General features: G+C 44.4%; 1 protein-coding gene across 3 annotated transcripts in view; it reads right to left on the bottom strand.

Annotated features, from left to right (window-relative positions):
- Nucleotides 1–935: 935 nt before the first annotated feature.
- GGTA1 (glycoprotein alpha-galactosyltransferase 1 (inactive)) overlaps nucleotides 936–22,176 on the bottom strand; it is a 67,313-nt gene continuing 46,072 nt past the window's right edge. For all 3 annotated transcript variants that reach the window (XM_058672896.1, XM_058672895.1, XM_058672894.1), the window contains 6 exons: nucleotides 22,021–22,109; nucleotides 16,644–16,679; nucleotides 15,018–15,083; nucleotides 14,077–14,196; nucleotides 8,641–8,778; nucleotides 936–3,384 (listed from right to left, as the gene is read on the bottom strand). In XM_058672896.1, the coding sequence (XP_058528879.1) occupies nucleotides 2,691–3,384; nucleotides 8,641–8,778; nucleotides 14,077–14,196; nucleotides 15,018–15,083; nucleotides 16,644–16,679; nucleotides 22,021–22,100 (1,134 nt within the window). In that variant the 5' untranslated portion in view covers nucleotides 22,101–22,109 and the 3' untranslated portion in view covers nucleotides 936–2,690. The remainder of the gene's footprint in view (nucleotides 3,385–8,640; nucleotides 8,779–14,076; nucleotides 14,197–15,017; nucleotides 15,084–16,643; nucleotides 16,680–22,020; nucleotides 22,110–22,176) is intronic.

Here is a 22,176-nt window from a genome sequence, read left to right as displayed (position 1 = left end):
CGCCCCACCCTGGGCTTCAGGGCCAAGCCTTTTCCTCACATTCCTTCCACTGGCAGTTAATTATTTCAGTGCTTCACACTGGAAAGCTCTTTGTAAGCATTTGCTGTCTTAGAAGCCCATGGGTGTGGCCAACATTGTGACATACCAGATTAAGCTATAGTCCTATAGCACCAGCATCCCTCACTGGTGCTGGAGTCTCAGCTGCTCCACTTCCAAATCCAGCTCCCAGCTGACGTGCCTTGAAAAGCAGCAGATGATGGCCCCAGGTGCCCAGGTTCCTGCCCTACAGTGAGAGATCAGGAGGAAGGTGCCAGCTCCTGGCCTTGGCTTGGCCAGCCCCCGCTGTTGTAACCATTTGTGGAATGAATCAGCAGATGGAGAATCTCTCTCTTACTCCTCTCTTCTGTAACTCTATTTTTCAAACAAATAAATATTTAAAAATAAAAGTCTATAGAGCAGACACTTGGCACAGCAAGTTAAGATACCACTTGTGATCCTTGCATCCCATGTCGGAGTGCCTAAGTTCAAGTTTCGGCTCTGCTTCCGAGTCCAGTTTACTTCCAGTGTGCACCCAGAGAGGCAGCCGGTGATAACTCAAGTGCTTGGATCCCCTGACATCCACTTGGGAGACCTGGAGTGAATTCTGAAATCCTGGCTTTTTTCTGGTCTAGCCCTACCTATTGCAGGCATTTGGGAAATAAACCAGGGAATGGGAATTATCTCTCTCTCTCTCTCTCTCTCTATATATATATATAGTTATATATATAACAAAATTTGAAAATGAACCTCATGCCTATTCTTTTTATCTGTGTAATAGTAAGAACATTTTCAGAAGGGTATGGGTGCTTTTCTGAGTTTAAGAAACTAAAATTCTGTAACTGACAATTCTAAACATCTCTGGGAGAAAATGCACAATCCATGACCAGACCAGAATATACTGAGAAAATAATTTATTCAATTGTAAATCAGGAATTTTATTTAAAAAAAACATTTAAAATGATCAATTAAATGAGATATTTAATTCGCCCACTTGGGATAATTTAAAAATCAGAAAATTCTCAAAAAAGTAAACATCAGCCCTACTTTCGAGAGAGCTGACTCTTTGGTTCAAGACTCGAATCTTTGAACTCCCCTAGTCTAGACTGGACCCAAGACAGTCTGAGTAACAGAGAAGCCATATTCTTAACTGACAGAAGTCACCTCTTCAAGACCCCACAGAATCAGGGTTTTTGCTTTGCTTTGTTTTGTCAGATGTGAGACTTCTCAGCAGGAACTGAAGAGTAGGAGGCATTGACACAAACGGAGAATGTAAGCTTCCTTTTTTTTGTCCAAGAAGCCTAGAAGGCATTGCGTGTCAAACCAGTCCAATGGCTCTTCAAATAAGTGGCTTGCAAATGGCAACACAGGACTTGAACTGGAGCACAACCCAAATATAAATATACGTGCATATGTAAATGTTGCCCCCCTAGCTTACCTGACATTTGATTCATTCAAATAATATGTAGGATTTCACAGCTTCTCTTAAGAGAAAGGATCTGAATGTGGTTAAGTCAGATACCTGGGTGTCAGTTAACATTTTTTGTCAAATACATCTGGTCGTTATACTTCCACAGTGCAAATGAAGCGCGGCGAAACCCAAGGATCTTGACACAAGGGCTTTTTCTCCAGGCCACTGGTTGCTGTCAGCTCTCCAAGCTGGTTATCATAAGGTATCCTGAGGTCTAGAACGAGCGGCATGCTAAGGACTGAAAATGTTAACTCCTTGAAGCCATCTGCTTTGAGTCTTCCCCTTCTCCTCACCAAGGATCGGGAGAGTGCAGCAGACTGCGTGTGACCTGAGCAAGGCAAGAAGCTCCTTCCATTCAAGCGCTTGCTGCTGTCTTAGTCACAGAATCAAGGAGACTGAGCACAACGCTTCCAGTTCAGTGTCTGGATGTGCGACACAGTCCAGTGCCAACCATGCTCTGTGTCACTCACAGTGACGCTGCCCAACAATGACAAGCCAAGCCCACCTGTATTTCCACTCTCTCTGCTATTCCACGGCAGGCTTAGGTGTGGATGTTCTGTCTTCAGTTCTCACTGAGCAACCTCTGTCTCACTGATCCCCAAGAACTTGGAACACACACCTTGACAGCCACTAGGAACCCCCACTGATCTTTCACAAACAACATCCTGAGGAGGCAAAGGAAGAGGATGCAAATGGCCTAAAACAATCTGCTTTGAAGCTCATTGGAATGACCAAGGAAGATGGTGTCCTTACTGCTGAGTTCACCTGCTGCAAAGCAACTCTATGTTGCTTAAAACTCACCCAAAACACAAGAGGACACAGAAATCAAGGGGGCCAACCCCTTTAGTGATATCTTGTTGCCAAATACTTCCTTTGGCACACTTTACTCCAGTATCTGATACGTGTAGTTTTTCTGGCTTTTTCTTTGCCTATGATAGTTTCCTTTTGATTCACCTGATAGTATTTTCCCCAAACCCAGAACAGATAAGAAATCACTGGGAATTTACACGTGATTACCACAGGTTCATTTCCCCATATTACAAGGCTCAAAGTTACAAGGAAAATAAGTGTGTTTGCTGTGTTGGTGTTCTGTTAGTAGATTTTTAAGTTAAATTGTTACTTTTCTGCAGAAGCAGCCAGAATAATACTCTCAATTTCAGAAACCTACTGGTACAACTTAAAGTCAGACATTATTCCTAACCAAATTATATTGTTTTGTCTGCCAAGATATCTTGACAACTTTAATATCTGAAGGCAGGCCTATGTGATAATCCCAGCAGTATTCTGGGGATAAGATTTTAGTGGGTTTGTTGAGCAGGAAATACTTGTTCAGGTGGCTTTCATCATGCCACTCAGCTTCTATGTCATTTTGCTTGTCCTGGAGGATTCCCTTAAAGCACTCCTTGGTTAGGTTGAGTACCTGAAGGGGTGTTCCTCCAAAAATGGCTGCATGGTAATAAAAATCCCCCTGTCCAAATGGAATGTACGCTGCCGATTCTTTCCGTCTCTCATAGGTAAACTCGTCAGGATCTGCCTTGTACCACCAGGCCTGCAGCTGAGCCACTGACTGGCCTAGGGTTTCCACTCCAAAGTTGTTTTGGAAGACCTGGTCCACATCCATGCAGAAGAGAAAATCCACTTCTTGTTGGATGTGGGCAGAAATGTGCTCCGCGATGGTCTTCATGCGCATCATGCTGACATCCTGCCACCTCTTCTCCGGCTTGATCTCAAACACCTTGAAGGAACGTAGAGGACCCAGCTCTATCAAAGGCATTCTGGAGACATCGTCCACCATGATGTAAAATATGACCTTGTGGCCAACCATGAAGTATTGATTAGCAGATGTGATGAACTCCTTCAAGTAATGCTCAATATATCTGAAATGAAGAAGAACACAAAACAGTGAAGCTCCAGGATTACCGCATGGGACCACACACTGTTATAACCATCCTGTCTCTATTTTACAGTTAGGGAGATTTCTTTCCACCCCAGATGTATCCTTTCATGTGCAGGGACATCTGTTAGTATAACGCTCCTGGCTTCTAGCCACTATTCAGTCACTCAGTCCTTGGGGTGGAATGACTTACTTGATTGCCAATTTTGGAAGAGTAACTGGGCGTGCACAGCCCTGTCCTCTCGCTATTGGAAGCTGGCCAGTCCAAGAGAGAAAGAAAGCACGTGTTTTCAATTGGTCTGCCTTCCAGTAAGCTTAGTAGTGCAGGCTGTATTCCAACATCTGTCTGGAGGCCTGTGGCTTCTAATGGTGTAGGTGCCTGGGTACCTAAGTCTTCCTACTTCTACAGTGTAGTATGTAGGCAGCGCAGAGCCTGCACAACCTCAAACACCAGCTTTAAGCGTCAGGCAGTTACTGCGTTGTGCCTAACCTACTCCTTTGTCTCAGGTAACAACACATTCAAACTTTGGACAAAGAGGTTCTAATTTTTAAAAACTCCAATACTTACTCCAATATTATTATTATTGTCAGTCCAGATGAAAGGATGATGTGACCCCCTGGGTCCACTGAGGTATGGAACTCGATCTTTAGCACTCTCTCATGTGACACAGAGGGCAATGAGACATGGATCTCCATCTACATTACATGGTCATCTTCTGACGCTCCCTGTAGTTACCCAAAATGCCAATCCATCCAAACACAAGTTACCTGTTATTTCACTATTTTTAAAACTTTTAAACTTTTATGTGAAAGGCAAAGAGAAAATCTTCCATTCTCTGGTTTACTTCTCAAATGCCCACCACAGCCAGAGTTGGGCCAGGACAAAGCCAGGAGTGGTGAACTCAACCTGGGTATCTGATATGGATGGCAGGGACCCAACTACTTCAGCCATCAGCTGCTCAGACCAGAGTGCACATTCACAAGGAGCTAGAATTGAGAGCTGAGCTAAAATTCAAACTCAGGCACTGATGGGGGAGGCAGGTACCCTAGGCAGTATCTAGCTCTTATGCCACATGCCTGCCCACTTCTTTAAAAGAAAATTAATTATTTAAAAACAATTTCAGGGTCACAGCAAAACTGATCTGAAGTACTAAGAGTTCCCTTATACTTACTGCCTTGCCACATGCCATGCAGTACCCCCACTATTAATATCCTGGCATCAGAGTAGTATGTGGATTATAACAGACAAATCTACATTGGCAGGCAATCACCACTCCGGGGTGATAGTCTATAGTAGGGTTCACTCTTCCTGTTGTAAATTCCCTGGGCTTTGGCAAACTACCTATTCATTCCCTCCCTTCCCCCAACCTCTTGTAACCACTGATATTTTTACTATCTCTATAGTTTTACCTTTTCCACAGTGTCATATAGATGGATCATACAGTATGTTTGTAGCCTTTTCTGGTTTGCTTATTTGCTTAATAATATGCATTTAAGGGAGTCCATGTCTTGGTTTGGCAGTTAATTTCTCTTAAGCACTGGGAGATATTTTATTATCTGATGTATCACAGTTTGTTTTTCCATGTGCCTACTGAAGGACAACATGATTGCTTCCAGTTTCGGCCAATTATGAATAAAGTTGGAATAGTAATCTATGTGCAGGCTTCTGTGTGGACATAGTTTTCAACTCATCTGAGTACCAGGGGAGCGCAATTGCTGGTCTGAATGGTAACAGGATGTTTAGTTTTATAATAAATACCCAATTGCTGGGGCCAGTGCAATGGCTCAACTGGCTAATCCTCTACGTTCAAGCACCAGTATCCCATAAGGATGCCAGTTCCTGTCCCAGCTGCTCCACTTCCCATCCACTTCCCTACTTGTAGCCTGGTAAAGCAGCCAAGGATGGCACAAAACCTTGGGACCCTGCACCCATGTGGGAGACCTGGAGGAGGTTTCTGGTTCCTGGTTTTGGATCAGCTCAGCTCATGTTGTTGCAGTCATTTGGGGAGTGAACCAGCAGATGGAAGATCTATCTGTCTCTCCTCTCTGCAAATCTGCCTTTCTAATAAAAATAAATAAATCTTTAAAGTAAATAAATACCCAGCTGTCTTCCAGAGCCACTCCCAACAGTTACCAAGGGTTCCGGCTTCTTCATGTTCTTGCTAGTATTTGATGTTGTCACTGTTTCTGATTTGGACCATTTTAATAAGTATTCAGTGGTATTTTTAACTAGCTGTTTGTTCATTCATAAAAAAAACACTACATTAATATGTTCTGTAGGCCAGAGCCACAAGTCATCTTAAGTCATGCTTTGGAGATTATAGGAAAGAGGAAGAAGAAATTAGATGGCTTAACATACCTCCTCTGAACCCAAGACTCAAGGACATGCATGTGGACTGAATTTAATTTGCTGTAAGTATTGTGACTGTTACTTCTTTTTTGTATTTATTACGTCTTGAATTTCCTTTCTTTGCTAACAAAAGAAACTGCTTTTAATGTTGGCCCCCAAAGTCTTCTAGTATTGATTCTTTTTTTCTTTTTTTTTTTTTAAGATTTATTTATTTTTATTGAAAAGGCAGATATACAGAGAGGAGGAGAGACAGAGAGGAAGATCTTCCATCCGATGATTCACTCCCCAAGTGGCCGCAATGGCTGGAGGTATGCCGATCTGAAGCCAGGAGCCAGGAACTTCTTTGTGGGTCTCCCACATGGGTGCAGGAACCCAAGGATTTGGGCTGTCCTCGACTGCTTTCCAAGGCCACAAGCAGGGAGCTGGATGGGAAGTGGAGCTGCCGGGATTAGAACCGGCACCCATATGGGATCCCGGCATGTTCAAGGCGAGGACCTTGACCATTACTCTATCATGCCAGGTCCGTATTGATTCTTTATGTGGAGAAAACCTATCTGAGCAGTACAAAGAGCAATTTTTACAAGGTTCTAGGGCTCATGGTCATGAAATTATTTGGTACGAATGAATGTTCAGAAAAATGTATTGTGTCCTGGAGCTTGGGAAATAATATTGGTGTGGAGGACAGGTGGGGTGAGAGTCACTGTGAGCTTTAATAGTACTTAGAGATTAAAGTACTGCACTTGGTTCCAGGCATAATTGTTTTTGAAAAAAAGCAAAACATGACACTTCCTCAAAGTCTGAGCCCATTTCTTTAAGTGAGATTTATTGCTAGTCGGTACAAACTGCCCTCTTGTCTCAGCTGAGAGCACAGCATTTCCCCCGGGGTTTGCGGCACAGTTTAGTTCTGCAGAGTTGCAGTTGGAAGTCGTTGTGAGGCAGTGAGCAATGTTCTGTTCTTTTGGGAAACACCAGGATCAGCTCAGTCTGCAACATGGCTGGCTTGTCCCTCTTTGTGCCTTAGGATCAGGTGACATGAACATTAGCTCTTCCGACCAGCAAAGGGACAGATGCTTCCAGTTAAAATGCCAAAACTCCAGTCAGCCTTCCTTATTACAGATACCACTTGACTCCAAAGATCAGCACATTTGATGACATTAGAAATCAGTATTGTAGGGCCCAGCGGCATGGCCTCGCCTTGAAAGCGCCGGGATCCCATATGGGCGCCGGTTCTAAACCCGGCAGCTCCACTTCCCATCTAGCTCCCTGCTTGTGGCCTGGGAAAGCAGTTGAGGACGGCCCAATGCATTGGGACCCTGCACCCGCGTGGGAGACCTGGAGGAGGTTCCAGGTTCCCGGCTTCGGATCTGCGCGCACCGGCCCGTTGCGGCTCACTTGGGGAGTGAATCATCAGACGGAAGATCTTCCTCTCTGTCTCTCCTCCTCTGTGTATATCTGGCTGTAATAAAATGAATAAAATCCTTAAAAAAAAAAATACAGGCTCCCTTGGGAGAGCTACAGTTACATCAAAGGTTCTGTTAAGTCTCACAAGAGAGATCTCCATTCAGTTTCAAAAAAAAAAAAAAAAAAAGAAATCAGTATTGTAACAATAGTAACAGCAATGGCCAGAGGGCTTTGGGTTGCAGAAGGGTATCTTAGATGAACTATCCCATCTTCATAGAGCTTTCTTCTAGGTCCTATCTTGATCAAGGTCAAGTTCAGATCAACCCGAGACTTCAATTCTCTTTGCACATATGGCTTTTTCAGGAAAGGTATAGAGAGAAAGACCCAGGAGATAAGATGGGGAAAAAAACTTAAACTCTTGGCTTTTGTTTGTTTACTTATTTGGTTGATAAAAAGGAGAGCTGTGAAATTCTCCAAAACCTCAAAAAATACAGTGTAAAGAGAGAGGGAAAATGGGACATTGGGAAAAAGGTAGAGAGAGAAAATGAGAGGAGGGGGATAGAGAGAGAAAGTATCTTCCATCAAGCCCCAAATGGCAGCAAAAGCCAGGATGGGTTAAGCTGAAATCAGAGGCCAGGAATTTCACCTAGGTCTCCCACATGACTATGAGGGCCCAAATCTTTGGGCCATCTGCTGCTTTCCTGGGAGCATTAGTAGTGAAAAGGCTAGGAAATGGAGAGTTAGGACTTGACCTGGCTCTCCAGTTTGGGATGCCAGTGCAGAGAGCGTCAGCTTAACCCCCTGTGCCATAACACCTGCTCTGAAGTATGTCATTTTAAAAACTTAGTATTACAGTTAAAACGTTCAAGCAAGAGTTACTGCCCATTTTTCTGCATCAAATGTTTTGAATAAGGAAATGGAAGGGAACTTGCTCAGCTTTTGCAAGAACAAGTTGTAGTTAGTCAGTTCTCCCAGGGACAGGCTCCCTAGGCCTGGTAAGGCAGAAGTGACCTGAGGAACCCATGGAACAGTGGTCAGCCCTACTCCAACAGGGTGGCTGTGCTTAGGCCACTGTTCTACACACAGAACTTGCTATAAATCCTTCCGCCTCAGCCTTGAGAGTGCAGAAACTGAAAAAGGAGACTCATTCAAGAAATCTCACCGGCTGGCACTACTGGAATTCCCAGTGGATGCTGTGGAGGCCATGTGGGAAGTGGTTACAAGTGTGCTGCTCAGTCAGCATGGGGGATTTCTGCCAAGACCCCACTCTGAGGGGGAAGGGCATGGATTCTCTCATCATGGTTGTGTTCTCAGTCTTCTGGGAACTCAGCAAACAGAATAGAACGGCCTCGCTTGAGCAGCTTTTTCTCCAGTCATTCAGACAACTCCATTCACAAGCCGACTCTGAGTGCCAGGCTTCCCTCACAAACATTTTGATAGTGGAACAAGACAGCAAAAGTCCAGGATAATGTCATTGGCAACACTTACCTTCCAACAGCAAAAACTGTCAACCCCACAGTGATTTTCTGTTTGGAATAGTAATTTTCCAGGATGGCTCTGTTGTAAGTGCCTTCCCACACGACCGGCGCCTTCCATCCGGTCACTGTCACAACCTCTGGGCGTTTCCTGGTGGGAAAAAAAAAAAAAAACAGGGACCCTTGAATCAGGATATCTTTGTAAGATGGGACAGAGACTGCCTGGAGTAAAATGCAGCAGGTGCCATCTATAGTGACTGGACTTGAAACTTGACTGTTGCTGTAGTCAGGCAGCTGGCTGGGTCATGTGGCATCTTCAAGGAGGCACTGGTGCCTCGAGAGCTGCCTTGGGGTACCTTCATTGATCTCTTACTTGTGTATTTCACACCTCCATTCCTCTCTTCTGCTCTGTTTGTCTTCCTACTACAAATCTCTCTCCCTTTCTCCTTAGCCCTAAGCTGACAGAGGCATCCTTATGTGATTTATCCCTGGGGGTACCATTTGGTTCTGAGAAGACCCCAAGCTGACTAAGGAGGATGGGAAGATGCTGTTAGAGCTGAAACGTAAAAAGGTATCCCTGTTGGGCCCGGCGGCGTGGCCTAGCGGCTAAAGTCCTCGCCTTGAAAGCCCTGGGATCCCATATGGGCGCCGGTTCTAATCCCGGCAGCTCCACTTCCCATCCAGCTCTCTGCTTGTGGCCTGGGAAAGCAGTCGAGGACGGCCCAAAGCTTTGGGACCCTGCACCCGCGTGGGAGACCCAGAAAGAGGTTCCTGGTTCCCGGCTTCGGATCGGCACGCACCGGCCCGTTGCGGCTCACTTGGGGAGTGAATCATCAGACGGAAGATCTTCCTCTCTGTCTCTCCTCCTCTCTGTATATCTGGCTTTCCAATAATAATAATAACAATTAAAAAAAAAAAAAAAAAAGGTATCCCTGTTCTCCCTTTGCCAGAAGGGTTTTTTCAGGCAGGAATCTGATTATTGGCCAAACAGAACTCCAGATTGAGGGCATTCTGGTATTACCATTCATTGTACAAGAGACAGAGACACCCAAAATTGAAGGAACTTGACAGAAGCCCAACAAACTACAGCTGGCCCACAGGGCTCTCTCTGAAATCACATTGTCTCCAGGACAAGCACAAAAGGGGCCAGAGGGAGGTGTGTTTCTGCACTCAGGAAGCTTGAAAGGAGCTTGGCAAAGCCAACACAAACACAGGAAGCAACGTCAGAGCAGTGACAAAGCATGCCACTGTGCCAGGAAAAGGCAGACAGGGCAGAGCAGCAGCAGGCCCCAGGGGAGGGTGAGCTCAAGGTGGGAGTGGGGGGAAGATGGCCACTCAGCCAAGACTCCGTTTGCTGAGGAAGTGGCCACATTTCTTCGTGTTAGGAAACAGAAACTGGTGCATCATTGGTGCGGTTGGAACCCTCCTGTGGTATTTGTCTGTGCTCTGCTGGAGGAAGTGTCTCGGCCCATCCCTGCAAAAGCAGGTGATCCGAGCAGTCTTGGACCCTGCTAGCTGTATTCATTTGGACACAGCGTGGCCGTCATCTAGAGAGGTTAACAAATCATGAGCCAAGGAGAGCTTTCTCTGCGTTTTACACTTGCTAGTGGACACCTGTTCACAAAGCTGCCCTCAATTTGTCTGCCACACTGGTTCTTTCACAGTAAGGCTGAGGAAAGCCAGCTCCTGCGTCACAGCAGAAAAAAAAAAATCTCAGAAGAGGTTCGTTTTCATCCCTCTGTCCCTTAGATGTGCACTCTAAATCTTGAACTGACTCTGTGCTCCTACCCTCGTCTGTCCTGAACCAGTTTCCTAGTTCCCTGACGCAGCTGGAATCCACCTGCAGGCTGGTCCAGGTGGCAGAGCAGGGAAACCCGCTTCAGGTGCTTTCCTGGCCCACCCTGTCTTGTCTTGAGTCTCCAAGACATGACTTGGTCCTCAGCACTCCAGTTGTCCCTGCTACTTGAAGGCCACAGATGCTCTCTGTATCCCTGGTCACTAAAGAAGCCACTGTGGCCTCTGCACCAACCTGTGCCACAACATACGATCTCTCATTTAGTCTTGTGATTGTCCTGCAACATGTTATAACCAAGTAAGAGACCCTTGGTTCTGAGAAGTTAACCGGTCAAGGCCACAAGGCAGATGGCTGATAATGACAGCTGCAAACACGAGTGGCCACTTTTTGCTGGACCAGGCACTGGGCAAGTCCTTCTGAGGTGGGTGTTATTTTGACTCCCATTTTACCAATGGGAGGGAAAAAAAAATCGCAGCACAGAGACATTTAGTAGCTTGCCTGAGGTCATGCAGCTGGTAGACAGGAAAGCTAGGATTTAAACCCATAGTCTAACTATGGACTCCATGATGTGAGCCTCCACCCTATATTGTTTCTTAAATGACATTTACTACTGCTGTGCTAAGGGTACTGAGGTTAAAACCCAGGTTTGTCCTGAAATAAAGATAACACTGTTTTCATTCCGCTTAGCTGATGCAGATTGAGAAATGCTGAGCTCTGATGTTGTTTCTCGAAGCTTGTGTGGGGCTTCAGTCCCGCAGTTATTTCTTTAGTTGAATGATAAGACCCCAAACTTTAAAAACCCTAAACGCACACACACACACAACACACACAACACACACACATTTTATATCCAGTGTTTGTAAAGCCCGACTCTCTCGTGCTTTGCCACTGCTAACCTAGCCCACTGCTTAGATCTCGTACTTATGTGGAAACTGGAGATTTGGCAAACAGTAATATCAAAAGGAAAAGGGGGAGTAATTTATTGGGACTAAATAAAGGGCTAAGTATTTGACTTTGATTTTTAAAAAAATATTTGAAAACCAGAGAGAGCTACACAGAGGAAAGGAGATATATATATATTTTTCCATTCACTGTTTTAACTCCCCAGATGGCTGCAATGGCTAGGGCTGGATCACAATGAAGTCAGGAGCCAGGAACTTTATCTCATCTTCTGCTTGAGTGCAGGGGCCACATGTACTTGGGCCATCCTCCACTGCTTTCCCAGGCACATTAGCACGCAGAGTTGAATCAGACAAAAGTGGAGCAACCACAATTTGAACTGGAACCCAAATAGGATGACAGTGTCGCAGGCATAAGTTTAACCTGCTAGGCCACAACACTGGCCCCTTGATTCTCTTATTTAATTTCTACCTGTACCCTATGAGGTGGGTGTTGCCATCATTCCCAAAGTACAAATAAAGTAAATGGGGATGGGAAAAAAGGACAAAGGAATCAAGTCTTTCATCAATTAATTTATATAAAGGGTCAAACTAGGGCTAAAGCCTCGCGATTAGAGAACTGATGACTAAGGTCAGACAATGCTGTACTCCCAGCAGGTCTTCAACCTGCTTGCTGTAGAGTCCTCAACTGTATGATCACTCAGTCTGTTTCTTTTGGAAAGACCGTGTCAGAAAACCAGTGTCCAGTTTGGTTACTTGAAAGAGTGCTCTCGGGCCCGGCGGCGTGGCCTAGCGGCTAAAGTCCTCGCCTTGAACACGCCAGGATCCCATATGATCGCCGGTTCTAGTCCCGGCAGCTCCACTTCCCATCCAGCTCCCTGCTTGTGGCCTGGGAAAGCAGTCAAGGATGGCCCGATGCTTTGCGACCCTGCACCTGCGTGGGAGACCCAGAAGAGGTTCCTGGTTCCCGGCATCGGATTGGCGCAGCACCAGCCGTTGCAGTCACTTGGGGAGTGAATCATCGGAGGAAAGATCTTCCTTTCTGTCTCTCCTCCTCTGACTTTGTAATAAAAAATAAATAAATCTTTAAAAAAAAAAGAAAGAGCGCTATCTCCAGCAGGAAGAAAAAGTAGCAATATTAAAACTTAATGTTAATTAAAAATTAATTGACTATATTTCCCAACTGTTAATTATTCAATTCTACTGACAATTTCAACCTATCAGCAACTCAAGCCAGGAAACAGCTTAGAATGCAGGCAGAGAGGAGAAGTAGAAAGAGAGAGATTGAGCTCAGCTTCTTGGATGGGTGAACCTCTGGATCAAGGGGTCTTTATCATCATAACCCACAAGACTCAAACAATCAACTGCAGCAGGACTCAAGAGTAAATAAATAATTCTTAAGTTGATCATGTCATTTGGCCTGCAAATGATATCATAAATGTTCAAATTGTCCACTCACCCTTGTGTCTATTCCAAAACAAGAAGAGAACTCGCCAGAATACATTCAGTCTCTCTGGAGCCCAAGATGCCTCCCCCTGGGATAGACACCATTCTCTCCTGAGCTGCCTCTTCCCTGCACAGCTGTCACAGTTTCTTTGGAGATTTCTCTTCCTCCATCAGCCCCTTAAATGTTGATGTCACAGGATCTTGTCCCGTTTTTCTCCCTGGGTGGCCTCATCTGGCCAGCACATCGAGCTGCCGCATGCACTCTGGTCATGCCTCATCCCCCATCCTTATGCTACATTGTGCCTCCTGCCAAGCTCCAGGGCACCCTCTACAGATGCCCCCCACAAGCACCTCAACCCCCACAAGTCCCTAATGGAGCTCATCACCTCTGCTGGCACCTAGGCCCATGTGTCTTCCTCCAGTTCCTTTCCCGATCAGTGGCAGCAGCATCCACCAGGCTTCACCGTGACAAGCTCTCACCTCACATGCAGTCAGGTCAATTACACCTCTTTCCCAACCTTGGCAAATGCCAGTTTCACATCTGTTGCCACTCTAAGATCATGAGTTTCCTGAATGTGACCCTGTTGAGCTGAGTCCTCTTGTCTGCTAACACAGGAGTCATCCTGTCTAACACAATGCCTTGCTTGTTTGTGACAAGCACAGTGAGAAGTATGTTCTACGTCACAAGCAAATGCATGTACACGCTTGTCTACAGAAACAAAAATTTCCCCGAACAATTATCCTTAGTTCATGTGATACCCACTGATATCTTATGCCACTTTATTTTGAAGTTGATTTTGAGCCATTAAACTGATTCCTGAACACACTCATAGCTGGTGCCAGTCACCAGTTTTTAAAATGCCAATCAGCGTGTAAGTTTTGATAAACCTTACTGTATTCTTGTCCAATGAATGACTTTCTGGCCCCATGAGATTTGAAATAACTACTCCTATTTTACAAGTATCTTAGAGAATGTTCTTTTTCACTCCAGATTCACTGTCCTGGAAGACCTCTCCCATCCCCGTACTTTGTGACTGATGATTCTTCCATTACCATTTAGCTAACTGCTGTTAGAATCATCCGGTTATCTAACCCACTTGGTTCAAATATCCAGATATAAGTTATGTGGGTTTTTTTTTTTTTAACCAAAAAGGTTTAAGGTTTTTTTTTAACCAAAAAGGTTTAAGCCATGCTAAGACTCTTCTAAACCAGGGATGTTCTGAATGGTTCCGCTGTCTACCCAGTCCCCACCCCGTCCTGCTGAGTTATGGTTCACTGCACTTCCAGTGACATTTCTGTCTTGTCTTACTTAGGATTAAACCATTCCCAGAGCTGAAGCTCTTCTTCATCATCTTCTGTTCTTTGTTCCTTTTCTCTTCTCTTTTCTTTATCTATGTCTTCTTCTTCTTCTTCTTGATAACTGTGGGTCCTAAATACAAAGGGAAAGCAAGTCAGGAATGGCAGGGAGGGGGACTTCACCGTGACAGGACAGTTGATAAATATCTCATTAAAACATGTTTCAGGGCCAGAGCTGCAGCATAGCACATTAAGCAACACTGGCATCCCATATGGGCTCTGGTTTAAGACCTAGCTACTCCACTTCCAGTTCAGCTTCCTGCTTATGTGTCTGGGTAAGCAGCAGAGGATGGTCCAAGTTTTTGGGCCTTTGAATCCATGTGGGAGACCTGGATGAAGATTCTGGCTCTTGGGCTTCAGTCTGGCTTGGCCATCTGGGGAGTCAACCTACAAGTGCAAGATCTCTATTTCTCCCTCTATCTCTGTAAAAACAAAGCTTTAAAAAAATATTCTGATAGAATGTGTGCACCAAGCGAACTAGCTACGAAAAGATACACATCACTGAACAATCACTCAGAAAGACATACTTTGAAAGCGTACTTCCCACCTTTTTATTACTCTTCCACATCAGCACAGCTAACAATTTAATGACCCAACAAACTTCAGACTATTGCAGGTGGGGGGTGGGGATGGGGGGGTTGGAGGAAACCTGATAAAGCAGATCTCCTAAGAACTTTTTTCTAGGGTTATCTTTCCTGCCATCTAAACATTAACCCAGGTGTCATCCCTAAGTTAAGATGAAAAACAAAAGCAACTAGTCTTACTTGCCAACCAGGTATCAGTAAGCAAACAAGGTTGAGTGACTGAGAAGCTCGGGCAAGGGAACCTCTGTATCTGGACTCTCCACAAACACTGAGCTGGGGACACACACAGAGCACCATCCAGCCACCTTACCCATTGTTAAACCAGCTTGGAAACCACCAGCCCTTCGGAGTGTTACTGTCACCAATGTCTGGATTTCTAAGAAATGAAAAAAAAGGCAAACATTTTTGGAAAACGAGGCAGTCCCAAAACTGGAGGGTTTCCAAAGATGTTTAATGGCAGAGATCACTTTGTATATATAGTTTAAAACCGCCAGTTCATAAAGCAAAAGTGAAGTGCTCCAGCTACATGAAGGAGGACACCCCTGAGTCCCTCAGCCTCTGCTTCCTTGGGCACTTGCTTGGCATTCCACTCATCCAGGGATCCCCACAGTGAGAGGAGACCTGGATGAGTGTGAGAAGTCAGGGGTAGGGGTAGGGGCGAGGGGACAGCGTTTATCCATAAACCTGAGCTTGGCCCTGCTACTCACTAGTTGTGTGACTGGGGTAGGCCATTTTCCCTCTCTGCACATTGACTTTTGCTTCTGAAAATGTAGTTGACAATAGTGATAAACCTTCCATGAAGACAGTCTTGAAGACTGAATTAAATCATACATGGGTAAGGGCTTTCTACTATAATTAGTTAATAAGCACCCCCTCCCCAAAATCACATATTTCCCGGAATGCCCCTTTTTGTTCAACTAGCAGAATTCAAGTTACTATAAAGGTTAGCTTGGAAAAAAACAAAAAAAAAGTTGTCCAATGGTTGGCAGTCACAGCCTGAGAAAACTCGAGAGTACTACTGAACATATTCAGGAAACTGATTGGAAGACACTTGAGACATTTTCCAGAGTGCCTAATTGAGAGAGTCTTCTCAACTGGGGACATTCTGCAGAGGAAGAGAGAGGGGGAAGCCAGGAGATACAACACCCCTCAGTAGGACAAAGCGGGTGGTGAGGTAATGCATGAACAGGCACTGTAACATGAAGACATCTGTTTTTAAAGTCCTGCTTTCAGGAAGTGTTTCAAATGGCTTCCAGTACAAAGGTATGGTTATGATAAACCAGGAGACAACCCAAGAATAGAAAACACAAGAGGGAACAGAAAAAGAAACAATGAGTTAGTCACCTAGTATGTGTTTCCCATGAAATTGGATTTCAAAGTTAACTTGTACCTTTACATTCACTTTACAACTGACTTATTGGCTTAGTGGGTCTGTGCAAGTTCCCAAGGCTTCCTGGCAAGCAAGCTTAAAGCCAGGACTTAATACCACTGCATAAATTATTTCAGGAATTAAGGTTGGGGCAAAAACAAGCAGCTAAGCACAATATTTGCTCTGAGCTCCTTAGTAACCAACCATAGGAAAAGACAAGTTTCTAATTTTGTTAATTATTTTTTTTTAAGATGCACACTAGTTCATTAAGCAACTCGAACGTTTCCCCTTATTCTTATTCACCCAACAACAGTGTAACAGATCTTCCCAGATTCCTTTTTATCAGCAAGGCAGGGCAATCCAATGACACCACGTAGAGTCCCTTGATGAGACCAAGGATGAAACACCCATCATGGTTCCACAAAATAAGTTGGGTGGAGGATCCAGCTGCTTCCCACCAGCTTTGGCTTGGGTGTTGTCACTAGCCACTATACAAACAGAAAGACCTTAGAGAGCGTGAAAGATGTAGGAAGCATACAGTCCATACTTAGAATTCAGTTTACTTACTTTGATTGATAAATCCACAAAAAAGAGCCTTCTGGGCTAAAAGCAAAGAAAAAATTAAAAAATGTTACTTTTAAACCTGACAACATCTACTTTGTAACAATTATCAGTGAGTACTGAGCTGAGCCAAGAGCCTTGATCTTAGCAACTTCCAAGTTTCTACCTATCTTTGCAACATAAACCAGTGATAGCAGGAGGCTGGGAAATGTCCAATCACAGTCCCCCCCCAGGATATCTAGGGGAAGGAGGCCTCTGCAGAATCTCACATTAAGAAGACAGCTCTCCATTTGTCCAGCGATGGTTTCAGAGGGAAAAAGGATCCACAGATGGGTCTTTTCCTGCCAGATACAGATGCCAGCAGGGCTGTAGGGCTGTTCCTCACCCTGAGAAGACAGCACTAGCCTAAAGCACACTCAGCTCAGAGCAGTCCCAATAGGCATTTCTTCAACCTATGAATACAGAGGGATTGTCTTAAAGCCACCTCGAAAAGCTGGGCTGAGTAGCTATATGAATTCTCTATTTAATCATCCAGTATAGTGTTGGTCAAGACAAGTCTGCAAAAACTATGTTTGCAGAGTATACAATCTAGTAGGGAAGGAAAACCCTATTTAGCTAATGTCACAGCTACATGCCTTCTTATTCCAAGAAGCACCATAAAGGACAAAGCATAAGAAGGAGCAGGTGTTTGGCGCAGTGGCAAAGCTACTAACTGGGATGCCCACATAACAGAGTGGATCCGAGTCCTGGCTCCACTTCTGATTCCAGCTTCTGCTAACACACATCCTGGGAGGCACTCGGGCCCCTGATAGCCCTATGGGAGACCCAGATTAGGTTCTAGTCTCCTGGCTTCAGCCTGGCTCAGGCCTGGCTGCTGCAGACATTTGGGGAGTGAATCAACTGAGAGAAGATCTCGCCGTCTTTCAAAAATAGAGGCATACATTTAAAAAACAACAGCAACCACAACTAATCAGTTAACAAGAAGATCTTGACAGCTTCCAGAAGAGGCGATGATGTTTCAGCTATGTTTTGAAGGATGAATAAGAGTTCACCAGGAAAAAAGGAAGAGGAAGATGGAAGGATATTCGAGACACAGAAAAAAAAAAAGTGTTTAAAGAAGGAGGAACTGCAAGGATATGAAAAGCAAAGTAACCAGAAGCCAGACCTTGCTGGGACTTGCCTGGAAATTTTGTCCTTGAAGATCTTTAAGGAGAGACAGCCTCATTTATAACAGGAAAAAGCACTGGAGAATAGACTAAGAAGAGTACAAGAGCAGAGATGAAGACCAGTTAGGAGGTGATAAAAGTGTTCCAGGCAGCCATGGGTCATAACAGCAAGTGCACGCATTTCAGAGACATTTTGGGGGCAGAAGTGACAGGATTTGTCACTGGATTGCTCCCTGATTCTAAGCTTTCTTAAGCTGATTAATCCTCCTTATGAACACAAAAGAATAGCCTGGCAGAAAGAGTTCTAGACATCAGCTATAACACCTTCCCTGGCCCAGCCTCAACTACCTCATCGCAGAAATGTATATAAGCACTCATTGTTTCTGACTCTCCCAAGGCCCCTTAATCCCTTAGCCCTTCTCCTTGACTTCCCACCCTCACGGCATTCCACATCTCCTAGAAAGAAAAGGCATCCCTTGCCACCACCTAGAGTTTCCTCTTTGAACCCCATCCTTGGACCAAGCTCTGAAGTTTCAAGTGTCTACATCCACTTTGTTAGTTCCGATAATATTCATAGTCGCTGACACTCAGGCACTGTGCTAAGTAACTTATACACAGTGACCCATGAAATCCTCACAAGCTTAGTGAAACCAGCTTCAACAGTGTAGGGACTGGGGAAAGGAAAATGAAGTGATTTGCCAAGGCCTTCCTGCCAGTGAGAAGACATAGTACACGAACTTGTGGAGTGTGATACCGCATCCCGCAAGGGGAGGTGGGAAAGCAGAGCAGCTGGGGAGAGGGGAGAGGAGGAGGAGGATCGGCTGCAACACAGCACTGAGAACACCTCCCAGAACTCAGGGCAGCAGCTGCTGATTCGGGTTCACATCACATCTTTAACAAACTTTCCTTCTCACCTGCCTGCTCTATCCCAGAATCCAACCTCGCACCAGTCACGGCAGTATTCACACCACATTTCAGCATACCCAGCCCTAAGTCACAGCTCAAATGCAGCCTTTTCTGTGCCCTCACTAGTGAGATTCTAGCACAGTGCCTGGCATGTAGTAGGTGCCCAATAAATATTTGTGAATACTTGCAAAAACAAACAAACAAAAAACCCTGATTCCCTTCCAAGTCAAACACAATGTGACACTCTCTCTCTTTTTCCTTCTCTCCCTGCTAGCCTTTTAAATAATTTTTAAAATAAAAGTCCTTCACTAGAGTAAGGGTTGTGCAGTGGGTAAAAGAATGTGCTGCAATCAGATAGGTGAGGACCTAAATCTCCCTAAAAATGTGACCCTGTGGCATTTTTGAGACTCAATGTCCACTCTAGAAACTTGAAATAAAGATACAGTAGGGTACTATAAGAATGAGGTAATATATAGCAGCACGGCTCCTGGCACACACAAATACTCAATAACTAGTAGCTGCTACCATCACCATCATCTTCATCATCATAATTTTGTATAACTTTTAAGGTTTCCTTGAATTCTAAAATTCCAAGTTGTTTTTTGTTTTTCTTTTCAAAATCCTGTTCAAGTCAAATGCTGCACTGGACAATATTTTTTTATCTGGCTACTGTACTAACAAGTTTAATTTATGAATGGTCGATGGGTTTGGTTGAGTTGTTTATAAATCGTTTGTTGTTTTGTTTAGTGCTGGCCACCTGTCTAAGGGAAGTGTCCTCGGTTCACCTCAAGCCATGACAGAACCAAGTGGTGAAGTGGCAAACGATGTGCTTTTCACTTGAAAGGGGTGCCACCCTTCAGAGAATGAGGTGACTAGAGTTCAGAGGCCAGTCGAAGAGCAGCAGAAGAACCCCTCCAGCCACAATGCAGAGCTCGCCCAGCACTCATCTCTGAGAGGCCAGGGCCGACCTGTACATCTCAGCCTTTGGCTCCCATATTCAAATTTTGTGTACAAAAACTCTAAAACCTAGAAGTAAGCACAACTTTGGATACAATTCAAAATACCAAAGTTATCCAGCCAAACCTGCAGAATCAGAGCTTAAAGGTTATTCAAGTAAACGTTCCGGCCCCAGTCAATAACCCCAACAGACACCTTCTCTTCTGTCAAATTATTCCAACTGCTAAACCTCTGTCTTCTATTTGCTCAAATACCCTGTCCTGTTCTGCCATCTGGAACAAATGATGATGATGATGACGGCAATGATGACTATTACAGAATAAACATAACAGTCTCCAAAATTCATACACTGATGCTGTATTCTCGGTGTGATGGGAGTCAGAGGTGGAACCTTTCAGGCACTTAGGTTTAGATGGGGTTACGAGGGTGGTCCTATCATGATGCAACTAGTGTTCTAAGAGGAAGATCATAGTTTGTCTTCCGACTGGAAATGTAGAGAAAGTGGCTGTCAGCAAGCCAAGAAAAGAGCCCTCACTGGGCAAGCAAATCAGCCGGCACTTTGATGCTGACTCCCCAGCCTCTAAATTTGTGAAAAATAGGTGGTGAAGTCACTCGGCGTATGGTATTCTGTTAAAGCAGCCTGGGCTGAATAAGACAATGACGGTGTTGTTGAGAGGCACGGCGATGGTGGTGGCAGTTGGCATTCGTTGAGTGCTTATTAAGGCCCACACACTGCCCTCCAAAGCGCTTTTTTTATGCAGTCCTCCCAACCATCTTAAGAGGCAAAGATTGTTTTCTCTATTTTTAAAGACCGGGAAATGGATGAACAGAGTGATTGAGTAAGTTGTCAGGGGTCACAGAGAAGGCAGGTGGCACAGGACCAGTGCAGGTCTTGCAGCCCCACATTCCAGCCTGGATACTCTCATCTCTCAAGGGCCTATGATCCCCACACCCAACTCTGACTCATCTCTTCTTAGGAAAAAAAATACTCTGTTTCCTCAGTTCAAACAACCTGGCTTCCAACTTGGTCAGAAATTCTACCTTTTCACATTTTTTCCTAAAGTGAGTTTTTTCAGAATACAGTGAACATTTTAGAAGCAACTAAATCTGTGAGGCACCCCAAGACTAACAGCTCCCACATTCTGCAGAGTTCTCCTGTTACTGGTGTGCCTGAAGGTGCAACTCCTCATTTTAGTAGCCAAGACAGTCTCACTGCACTCATCGAATCTCAGATTTTAAGAATCAAAAAGAGATATTCCAACGGTATTGTAGGTTACCTTTTGAGCTTGGAGGCCACTAAAACACCTCACTAGGAACATAACACAATGATGCCAAGCAAGAAGCTCTGTACTCTCCTAATTAGACAGTGGACTTTTTGAACCTGAAGGCTGAACTTGTTCAGTGCGCCCAGTCAAAAGCATCATGCATTTCCATAGGTGCTTGGGGAGACTTCTTTGTTTCCAAAGCGTCTCCACCTGGAATTTCTGAGCCAATGCTCTTTTAAAACTCACAATGACAGCTCATCTATTTGGGACAAATCCACAGACCAATTCAATAAACGCAGAAATGTTCAACAATTCATTTTGCTTTATACACCGAGAAAGAGAGACTCAAAAGTTTTAACCAGACACAAATGAATCACCAGCAGCTCAAGTGTGTATTTTTACAGGAAAACTCAACCCTTGAGTGGCTCTTAAAACTCCTGCAAATATCTCAGGATTGCAAAATGCAGGGTGGATTTCTAAAGGAATTCCTGTCTAAAATTTCTTAAGGTCATTTCCATAAATTATGTAGAATTACATTTTGGACTTTGGCCTATGGAGACGGAATGGGCAGACAAGACAAATGCGAACATGGCAGGAAAAAAGATAATTAATTAGTTAAAAGTTATTTATTTGTTTATTGTTTGAGGGACAGAGAGAGATACTATCTGCTGGTTTATTCCCAAAATGCCCACCATGGCTGGAGATGGGCATATGGTGAAAACCAGGATCCAAGAAAGAGATCCCAGTCTCCCATTCAGACAGCAGGGGGTTCCTTCTTGAGCCACCATCACTGCCTCCCAGGTTCTGAATCAGCAGGAAGCTGGAGACAGGAACTGAACCCAGGTGCTTTAATACTGGATGTAGCTGTTTTGACACCAGGCTAAATCCTAGCTTCTAAGTCAAAGTTATTCAGGAGATCTGGTGATTTTAAATACAACACAGAGCTCAGGAACAGGAAAAGAATAGAATCCTTATTTATGACGTCAGTTCATCCGAATTGTAATTCAGGTTAGTAACATGGCTGATACCCATAAAATAGAACCAAAGCAGTATTTTCTTCAACATCATTTTATCTTATTTGATAATTACCTGTTGATATATTCCCAAAACACAACAATCACAGTTGAGGCAACCAGCATTGACAGAATTACTTTTCCTTTGACATTCATTATTTTCTCCTAGGGGTGAAAAAAAGAAGGGAAAACAATAAATAAAATGCAAAGCAAGATATTCAAGAAATGCTGC

The sequence above is a fragment of the Ochotona princeps genome, chromosome 14, assembly GCF_030435755.1.
Source record: "Ochotona princeps isolate mOchPri1 chromosome 14, mOchPri1.hap1, whole genome shotgun sequence".
In the NCBI taxonomy this organism is placed as follows: Eukaryota; Metazoa; Chordata; class Mammalia; order Lagomorpha; family Ochotonidae; genus Ochotona; species Ochotona princeps.
This window is presented reverse-complemented; position numbering and strand designations above follow the sequence as displayed.